Source organism: Neophocaena asiaeorientalis, unplaced genomic scaffold (assembly GCF_003031525.2).
Source record: "Neophocaena asiaeorientalis asiaeorientalis breed wild unplaced genomic scaffold, Neophocaena_asiaeorientalis_V1.1 scaffold2, whole genome shotgun sequence".
Classification (NCBI taxonomy): domain Eukaryota; kingdom Metazoa; phylum Chordata; class Mammalia; order Artiodactyla; family Phocoenidae; genus Neophocaena; species Neophocaena asiaeorientalis.
This window is the reverse complement of record NW_020172182.1, coordinates 297,503-308,594: the sequence shown is the minus strand read 5'-3', so window position 1 is coordinate 308,594 and position 11,092 is coordinate 297,503. Positions and strand designations below refer to the sequence as shown.

The 11,092-nt window shown below is 35.0% G+C and overlaps 1 protein-coding gene across 1 annotated transcript in view; it reads right to left on the bottom strand.

Moving 5' to 3' along the window:
- The window catches only part of ADAM10 (ADAM metallopeptidase domain 10), a 107,932-nt gene that overhangs the window by 66,048 nt on the left and 30,792 nt on the right, over positions 1-11,092 (bottom strand). The window contains exon 3 of the mRNA XM_024761258.1: positions 1,005-1,123. Coding sequence (XP_024617026.1) covers positions 1,005-1,123 — 119 coding nt within the window. The remainder of the gene's footprint in view (positions 1-1,004; positions 1,124-11,092) is intronic.

Here is an 11,092-nt window from a genome sequence, read left to right as displayed (position 1 = left end):
ACTTTTAAGTTACTTGCCCAGCAAGATAAATGATCAAGAAAATAACAGAAAACTATAATCTAACATTAGAAATCTCGACCTATGGAAAAACACTTTCCTTTTCCATTAAAGAATTATAAGAATACAAAAAAACTTTTAATTTTTTAACTATGCTTGATCTACAAATAAGAAATTTTAAGTACAGAAATGTCTCATTTACCGATCATCATAAAAAAAAATACGAAACCTTTCTCAAAGCATTTTTCAAGTCAGGATTTTGAATGGAAATCTCTCTAATATGTAGAAATAAAATTTAACTTTCAGTTAACTTTAATAACTCTTAATAAATAGGATCATCTTGAGTATTTATTAACGTACAGTTATAACTCAATGATATTTTGCCCCTAATACCTACAGAAGACTTTGCTTTTTTAACTTTTTTACGACTTCCATCAATTGTTCTGTTCTCCCTACACTACTAAGCTGACAGATGTAATTTTCTATTGGGCTAATAAGTGTGCCCCCCATCTCCCTGATACCTTTTAAAATCCGTTGTAGTAAGAGAAATTCATTAGAATTGTGAACAAAAAGCAAATAGATCCAGAGGAAGGAAGGCCCTGGGAGGATTTTCCTATGAATGACTTTGTCACATTATTTTTGGCTATTAAGATAATCTCTACAGTTCGTTATAAAACATAGTTAAGTTACTGTTAATTCCTTGCTTGGAAGATCAGAAAATTATATAAATCATTAAAATTTTTTAAAAAACCTAACAGTTTGGAGGTAATGAGAGTCAAAACTTCATACCTTTCAGAAGTCAGACGCTGCATAATTCAATACTAAACATATATGTAAAGGTTGATCGAAGAATTACTTCATTCTTCAAAGCCCATTGCTCTTCACAGTACACTCAAATCTCCCCAGGATTTACCCCATCTTTCTGAAATATTTGCCTATACTTCAAAATGCATGTATTTCCTTGTATAGAAAAAAATTAAACACGGTTCTTTTAAGGTTCAACTTACCATAGATATGTCCAGTGTAAATATGCGAGGTATCATAATCAAGTACCGTATTTGATGTTTCCACCCTAAATTCATCACTGAAAAGGGAAGTGTCCCTCTTCATTCGTAGGTTGAAATGTCTGCAAACAGGGTAGGAAAGGAAAAAAATGAAATTAAAAGGATCCAAATTTAAACAATTATTTTTTAAATTAAAAAAAAGCTGCAAAATGTGGATTGTTTCACACAATTTGTCTATTTGGGAAATAACTGGCTAAGATTTTCTTATAAAAATTCTGCTCTAAAATTCAAGCTAACACTGTGATACAACTCACATACAATTAAACAGTAATCATCTAGGGATATATTAAAAAAATAAATGCCTACAGACTGATTCTCACATGGTGAAACAAGATCATTCCAACAGCAACTAAGTTACTTGAAGATAAAAGCAAGCTTCTTGTCCCAATTACTGTTAATTCACCACTACTTGTCTCCCCTCTCTAGTAATTCCACAGCTTTTCCATTTTCCCCTATAATTCACAACTCAGATAAGAGAATACATAAGGAAGTGCCATCTAATTAGATACTTAACATCTCTTTTCAGACAAGCAAGTATGCGTGCTCTTTCTTTCGCACACAGACACACACATACAGAAAGACAGACACACATACACAGAAAACTTCACAACTCCTTTATTTTTCCCTGGGGCATCTTCTTCTAATTCTTTTTAGACCTTTCTCAGTTCAATTTGGAGATCCCAAACCCAAAGGACCATGATATTAGCTGAAATTATACTCATTCTAACTGTCCTCTATAAAGGAAAAGGAAAGACCAATATACTGAAATAAAATTAAATAAAGAAATCTAGGGTTTTAGAATCAAACTCAGAATCAAAATCTTAAGCCTAGTAAATCCTTGCTAGCCCAGGATTCCTGTCCATTAAATGAAGATAACACATTCTATTTTCTGGAACAATTTTAAGGATTAGAGATTATAACGTATGTAAAGTCATTAACACAGTACCTGGCACAAAGGAGATGTAAAGGGTAGTAAAGTAGCTATCACTACCTAACTTTAAAAACTATATCAAGTCTCCTTTATAACTGCCATAAAGGTCTGCATATAACACAACTTCTACTCAGTGAATATGAACCAAAGTCTTTAATTAGCCAACCCCCAAATGTTAGTAGGATGTGGAATAATTTGAACTCTGACACATTGCTGGCGGAGGTAAAAAATGGTACAATCACTTTGGAAAACTGGCTGTTTCTTATAAAGGTAAACATACAAAAACCCTATGACCCACAATTCTATACCAAGAGAAATGAAAATATGAAATATATGTCCACACAAACAATTGGACACAAATGTCCAAAGCAGCTTTATTCATAATAGCCAAAACCTGGAAATAACCTAAATGTCTATCAGCAAGTAAAGAGAGAAAAAGGTTGTGGCTTATTCATACAGTAGCAAACTATTCAGCAATAAAATCATCAAACTACTAAAAATAGGTACTTTTATAAAACACAAAAGAATGCACACAGTATATATAATTCCATATATATGTAATTCTAGAATAGGCAAAATCTATCTCTAGTGACAGAAAGCAGATTAGTAGTTGCCTGGGATGGAGAGACTAAGAGCAAAAGGGAACGAAGGAATTTTTTGCTCTGATGGAAATGTTCTACACCTTGATTTGAATGGTGGTTCACAAGTGTATACATTTGTCAAAACTTAACTCAAACTATACACTTGAAATGAATATATTTTATGTAAATTATACTTCAATAATGTTGATTTTAAAGAAAAAAATCAAATCATTTTTCAAGTAAATAGGGGTCAACAGTTGGGTATAATAACCATTACCTTCATAGTGTCACCCTTTCTGAACACTATTTTATCTTTTTCCCTTAATTTCCTGTATTGGCAACCTTTTATTTTGCAGCTGAATTCATTTCCACTTGCCTAAACCTCTCACCAAAAAACTCCTAGGGCTTCCCAACTACTGTGGCAAGGACTGTAGGCTAGGAAAGACATCCTTAGAACCTTAACGTTCCAATCTACTGCAGCAAGTAATCAACAAAGCCAAACACATCTTCTAAATGGGAACTCCACAAAGTCAAAAAAAGACAATCCTCAACAAACAGGAATCTTTCCTGAATTCTTATTGTATATCCTTTTCATAAAATTCCTTTTAACCAACTAACAGACATGAAATTCTTGATCATAAATGTGAGTATAAATACACACATTATTTTTTAAAGGATCACATTTTGGAAAATCATTAATTTATCATTATATACACTTTTAATTTACTATATAAATACCACCTCTAAAAGAGCATCTTTGTTAAACAGACTAAACAGTAAAAATCCAAGGGCTTAATTTGTTTGTCATTCAGGATTTATTATTCAGCAAAACTGTTTTACCTTAAAATTATTATAAGCAGCAGCGTTAGTACTCTATATTTCCCTCCCACCAAATGGTAAAAGCTTCAGAAAGGACATTTAAGTTCAATATGAGAACAATCTATGCTGCAATCCCTACTCAAAACAATAGTTTTATATCACTTTACGTGTCTATGTAGATAGCAATCCTAGAGGGATGTTGTAACAGAGAGAATTTAAGAACACTTGAAGTAGGCCCCTTCTAATCTTGATATTGATTTCATAAGAAAATCATCTCATATATACAAAACATTATTCTCACTATTGATTTAAATTGGATTGAAACCACATATAAAATCAGTTTTCAATTATGCACAGTCAAGAAGCAACATAGATAATAAAACAAAAAATTAAATTTACATCATACCCCCAAGATGCACTGCTCTATTAATATCAAAATTAATGTGCCTCTGAAACCTATATAAACAAAGAAGGAATGGAACAAGGGTGAGCCTGGAAGGCAGGTAAATGGTAGAAGAAGCCAGACTGAATTAAACTCTGTCACAATCCATGAAACAGATCAACTACAAATGAATAATCAGAAGCTGGGTATATTATTCCATTAACTAAGTCATTGGATTCCAGTTCTCTAATTTTAATTCCACTACCATCTGTTTGATAGTTCATATCTTTACACTATTTTAATATTTATATAAATTGCAAATTCTTTGCAATAGTCCTGTCAGACAACACATTATAAAATAATAATAATAATTAGCTGATGAACACATCCTACCTTCCCAATTTCTCAACAAGCCTTGAACAAAAAATCACCTGAAAATATAACCTGATTCTTTTTATTTTATTTATTTATTTTTTGGCTGCATTGGATCTTCGTTGCTGTGCGTGGGCTTTCTCTAGTTGCAGTGAGTGGCAGCTACTCCTTGTTGCGGTGCGCGGGCTTCTCATTGCAGTGGCTTCTCTTGTTGCAGAGCACGGGCTCTAGGCGCACGGGCTTCAATAGTCGTGGCTCACGGGCTCAGTTGTTGTGGCTCGCAGGCTCTAGAGCACAGGCTCAGTAGTGTGGCACACGGGCTTACTTGCTCCGCAGCATGTGGGATCTTCCCAGACCAGGGCTCAAACCCATGTCCCCTGCACTGGCAGGAGGACTCTTAACCACTGCACAACCAGGGAAGTCCCAACCTGATTCTTTAATTGCTTAAACTTTTGGCCCAAAGGTCAGAAAAACTACAGTGAACACTGCCTTATAAAAATCACTGTATTTTGGGAAAAGTTTGGTGGTTCCTCAAAAAGTTAAACAGAATTATCATATGATCCAGCAATTCTACTTCTATGTATACACCCAAAGGAATGGAAATCAGGGACTCAGACACTTGTACACCAGTGTGTGTGGCAGCATTATTCATAATAGCCAAAAGACAGAAAAAATTCTAATATTCATCAACATATGGATTTCAAGATATATGTATGGGGAATTCCCTGGTGGTCCAGTGGTTAGGGCTCCACGCTTTCACGGCCAAGGGCCCAGGTTCAATCCCCGGTCGGGGAACTAAGGTCCCATAAGCCGCATAGTGCGGCCAAAAAAAAAAAGATGTACATATGAGTGGTATATACATACAATGGATTATTCAGCCTTAAAAAGGAATGAAATTTGGATACACTACAACACAGATGAACATTAGAAACATTATGCTAAGTGAAAGGAGCCAGACGCAAAAGGCCACATATTATATGACTCTAGTTATGCAGGACCTAGAATAGGCAAATTCCTAGGGATAGAAGGTAGAACACAGGTTACCAAGGGCTGGTAGGAGGGCAGAATTGGAAGTTATTGTTTCTGCTTGGTATAATCAAAAAGCTCTAAAAATGAATCACAGTGACAGTTAGACAACACTTTGAATGTACCTAATGCCACTGAATTGTACACTTAAAAATGATTAAAATAGTAAGTTACATGTTATTTTTCCACCATAAAAATAAATAAATTTTTAAAAATCATTGTACTGGGACTTACCTGGTGGCACAGTGGTTAAGACTCCACACTCCCATTGCAGGGGGCCAGGTTTGATCCCTGGTCAGGGAACTACATCCCACATGCATGCCACAACTAAGAGTTCACATGCCACAACTAAGGAGCCTGCATGCCGCAACTAAGGAGCCCACCTGCTGCAACTAAAGGAGCCCACGTGCACCAATTAAGGCGCTGGTGAGCTGCAACTAAGGAGCCCACGAGCCACAACTAAGACCCAGCGCAACCAAATAAATAAATAAACATTTTTTTAAAATATCATTGTATTCCCAAAAGCTAGGGTATAAAATAAAATTGTGCAGGCAGAGATACCCTTCCTAGCGGTAAAAGCCCCTAGAGAACTGGTTGAGATAGTAGTATTGTGATGATAATGATGAGATTATAACATTCTTCTTAAATTTATATAGGTTTACAGTTTTCAGAGCACTTTCACACATATTACTGCATCCCGTCCTCACAGTAACATTGCTAAGGAAGCACAATGAATATTTTTATCAAAGGGTATGACTCAGGTCACAAGACTAGAATTAGGACTAGAACTCTAGTATTTGGTTGCTGCATCTTGCTTTCAATCATACCACGAATGCCTCTCAAGCATGTGCCGGAAGCAGTCAAGCTAATATATGCTGAGTGTTGTAGCAGTCTTAATGTATGTAATATTATCAGTCTTCACCAAGTCACCTTTTAAAATTTGAACAAATGCAAGTAAGATACAGAAGTGAAAATATAACCTTATTTGAATTTCACTGAAAATTCTACTTTACAACACCACCATAAGAAGTTCCCTTTGATTATTAATCCCGTTTTACTATGTTTCTTTCAGTAAGTTTAGTTCTCTTTTTTTCGGCATGTGGGATCTTCCCAGACCAGGGCTCGAACCTGTGGCCCTGCATTGGCAGGCAGATTCTCAACCACTGCACCACCAGGGAAGCCCTCTTTATTTTTATTGTTATAATATAGTATACTGTCATCAAAGATAAACTTTAGATTTCCTCTGAGGAGGAAGATGCTCTGTATAAGGAACATCATTTGCACTGGGAATATTTTCGTACTGTTAGATTTAATCACTATGTTGATTCTATGAATCAATAGTATTTTGTCTCTCATCTTGATTATAGTAGTTCTATTATAATTCTTTACTCAGTGCCATATAGTAAAGTTATAAAGAATAGAGTAAAATTATAGGAGGGCAAAATCAACTAACAAATGACAGCAATTTGAAAAAATACACGAAACAGATTCCAAATCTCTGGCCTCAGTGCTTTGAAAATGCAGTTGTACCATGTGGTAATAATAGTTGGTTTTCCCCTCTAAGGCTTGAGAAAAGCACTCTAAATCTAAACTAAACAAACAAACAGAGGTACCAGAACCACCTGTGGTACAGAACAACAAAATAAATTATGCTAGGATATGATTCTTTAAGTTTTTGGCTGATCATATACCTTCTATATTAAAGAGGTACCATTCTATATATTAGAACAGTAAGAATATAAAGTGAAAAGAAGTTGCCTTTTCCCATATGATAGTTATTTAGGCTAAAGATAATATGGCCCTGACTCTCAGAAGAAAACAGCAATAGTTAAAGGTTCATCCCTTGAACTGAAGTCATATTAGGACAAAAAGCCTCGACTAATCAAGTACCTTGGTAACAGGGGGAAGAAACCTGAGAGCAAAAACCTTGCTTCCAAGTATGTCTGTAATCCAGCAGTCCCAGACAGGTCTACTGAGTCTAAATGGAACAGGTTTATGGTAGACCTGGGTAGTGATTCATAGAAATAAAACAGCACTTAATAGCCATCCCTGACATTTCTAGGTATTCTTTTCCTTGTAACATTCACCTTCTTCTTAATAAAGATGCTTGACAGACTCTCCATTCAAACTATTTTTGTAAGACAAGTTGCCAGTATTAACAGCAAATATTACTATGAGTCAAATATCTAGTTTACTTCCACTAGTATACTTTTTGAAACAGCAAAGTCCTTTTTCAAATTATCTTAAAGAAGCCACTATCCGCCTCCTCCAAAAAAAAAGGATAAAATAGAACAGGTTGGTAGAAGGGGAAAGGGCAGAGTCAGCCCACCTGCGGCCCATTGGGAAGAACCTGAGGCAACCTCCAAAGAAACTCTAGGGTTCTACAGTTTGAAAAACACAGTTCCAGGCTTTACTGATGGCCCTGAGGTAGACAGATTACCCCAAATAAGCAAAAATACATATACGAGATTCCTCAAGAGCTCCCAAAGAAGATAAAAATGAAACTAAAACTCAAGCAAAAATAAGTAAATTTATCCTGTGTAAGGAGAAGCAGGGACTTCCCTAGTGGCGCAGTGGTTAAGAATCTGCCTGCCAATGCAGGGGACACAGGTTCAACCCCTGGTCTGGGAAGATCCCATATGCCGTGGAGCAACTAAGCCCATGCGCCACAACTACTGAGCCCGTGAGCCAAAACTACTGAGCTGACGTGCCACAACTACTGAAGCCGGCGTGCCTAGAGCCCGAGCTCCGCAACAAAGAGAAGTCACCACAATGAGACGCCAGTGCACCACAACAAAGAGTAGCCCCCGCTTGCCGCAACTAGAGAAAGCCCGCGTGCAGCAACGAAGACACAAGGCAGCCAAAAATAAATTAATTAAATAAATTAAATTAAAAAACAAAAGAAAAATACGTTTACACTCTTATTTCCATTCCTTTTTCAAAACAGGAGGAAGCTCAGTTTTTTAAAACTCATTCCCTCTCTTCTACATAAACCCTAGTTAGTGCTTAAAAACATGAAAAATAAAAATGATATTTCATGTTAAAATCTTATCAAAGAAGCTAAGCTCAGAGCCATCATCAGCTCTCAATTTAACTTCTTCAACACAGAATTAACGTGAACACAACTCAGTTGCTATTTCTTATTTCAGTAAGTAATTCAAATAGCCAGTGTAGCCTTCAGAGTTTTAAAAAACATATTTGTTAGGCTTTTAATTTCTGTGTTTAACGAGGAATCAGGCAATCAGGCAATAACTAAGAACTGCATATCCTAGAAAATCCACTGCTGAGACAAAGAGTGGTATGAAATATACTTAAACAAAAGTATATGCTAAAGGGCACTGTACTTGACATAAAATAGGTACAAATAAATACCATTTTCCCTTAGGAAATTTTGCTCAAACTTGCTCAAATCTTGTTGGAACAGATTTCAGTGTCAGGTCAGTATTGTTTTTTATTTTTTTTTCCATATCCATAACAATAGCATTTTCACACAATTCTAATTTATTCTGTTGCTCTTCTTTATGAGCTGGCATCTATCTGTGCTCCCTAGATTCTCACTGCTGTGTCTTAAAGTGTGCTGGTTTGTCTATGGAGTTAAAAGCATCCTGGGTTTCTGCTACGCTACTCATGATATGTCAAAGATAAAGTCCAAGACACTTCCTGACTAACCCAGCTCCAGTCAGGACCCAAAGAGAATACTTATGCCTTTTACAGGTTACCTGGGCCACATCCTTGATACCCTCACATTTCAGAGGCAGGGAGAACTTGAGTCTCAAACTGCAAAGAAACTTCAAATCAAATTATCTGACCATTTATTATGAACAGTTCGTAAATGTACAGTTAAGGCTATAGGAATAACTATCTTATCAAAATCAGAAAAAAGAAAACTCCAAAACATCGTACTGTACTTAGATAAAATTTTGGTATCTTCTACACTATATACAAATCACATATTAGATGGAAACAATTTCTGATTTATTATGTACCTAAACAATTAAACACAGAAGCATAAAAAAGTTTATTACTGACTAGACAGTGTTTTGAGAGTTCTTTTTAATTTAGTTACTTGAATGTTACTCATATATTTTGTAGAACTTTAAAGCAGGAAGAGGCCTTAAACATTATCTCATCCAAACTTCAAGGTTTTACTAATGCGGAAGCTAAGGCTCAAAAGAATCTCTAGATAACGCATGCCAAGTCAGAAGGGAACACCATTCAGGCTCCAAATCACCACAGTACTCCTTTCTCTACCCAGTTTACAACTGTTTCAATACATATATTATACTTCCTATAAAAATCACAAGTTCTTTACTAAGTAGCTTCCTACTCAAATGCAAATCTATGAAAGGCAGTAAAGTTAGCAAAGTCGTGAGAAGACCAGAAAATAAAGTTGACTGTCCAAAGTATATAATGGAAAACAAAACATGAAGGAAATGTTTAAAAATACATATACACACAAGAAAAAAAATGTTAACTTCATGATGTATATGAGTCAAATTATTATGCTATACATCTTTTTTTTTTTTTTTTTTTTTTATGCTATACATCTTAAATTTGTACAGTGCTATATGTCAATTATATCTCAGTAAAACTGGAAGGAAAAAAAAGAGCAATGGTTTTTCATGGAATTCTCAAGAATGGACATTAGGCTTAAAGAATCTCGACATTCCTTCATTTAACACTGATATTTGTAAACGTGGGATGTGATCCACCCTTTCTTATTTAGGAAACGTGGAAGCCAGGTTGAAAGAATTGTGTTCGTGTGCTTAGGCATAAAACAAACAGAACAAAGAATGATTTTAATACTGAAAGACACATACACACACACACATACCCACACCCTAGAGAGGCTGTGCTAGTACCCAAAACCAACATTTTGTATATGGTGGAGAAGGAGAAGAAACTTAGCAAGAAATCTATAATTATATTTATCAAGGTCATTTTTGTAGGCCTATTTCAAGGAAAGGGAGAAATAAAACTATGAGATCATCACATTTTTAACTAAGGTATGTTATAAGATAGTTACAATAACCATGTTTTAGGACACAAACTCTGAGACAGTGTGAATATACAAGTATAATAATTGAGACAACAAAATTAAATTCCTGAATTCAGATCTATTCTAGAAAATGTAGTATATGTATATAGTTAATTAAACAGATTTCTGTTAAAAGTATCTAAGATAATCACTAATACACAGAATGAGATTTCCTGGGTCCAGGTCCTTTGCTGAGAGCCTCAGCTAGAAGTAAGTCCTCCTCCTTTTGAATATCTACAGCATTTTATCTGTAAAGCACCATATCACATTTTCTTCTTATACAATGACTTACGCACATCTTGCAGCTCCTATCAGAATAACTAAATAACAGCGTGTACTTGTACACTCTCTCTCAGTTACGCTCACACATGTACCAAAAAAAACAAAAGGAGGTAGGGATTTGGTTTTGCCATATGTTCAATATGAATTATGTAATGGAGCTAATAAAAATCTAATGATGTAATAGAAATGTGGTATCCAAACTAAAGGCAGCTAGAATCTCAACTTTTCCTTTTGGCAGTCACACGATATTTGCAATACAGCATTAAATTTACTTTGAGATAGTTACTAAAAACTTAGGAAGGCTTAATGATTGCTTATTATTTCATGGTACCAATAAAGAATGGGTAATTAAAATTTTTTCTGAGGTTAAGGGTCATAAAAATTTACATGATTTGCCATCACTAAAATTTTTATCTAGAACAGATCCTGAAATGAATTTTTTCTTCCTTCAAAACAAAGTAGATTTTATAACTTGAAAGTACTTTTTTCTATAATGATCATTGTTTTGTAATATGGAAATTAAGTAATGCATTTATTTCCATGTGCAAAATACTTTGTTTCATAGCAGTTCTTTTCTTTTTTTTTTTTTTTTTTTTTTTT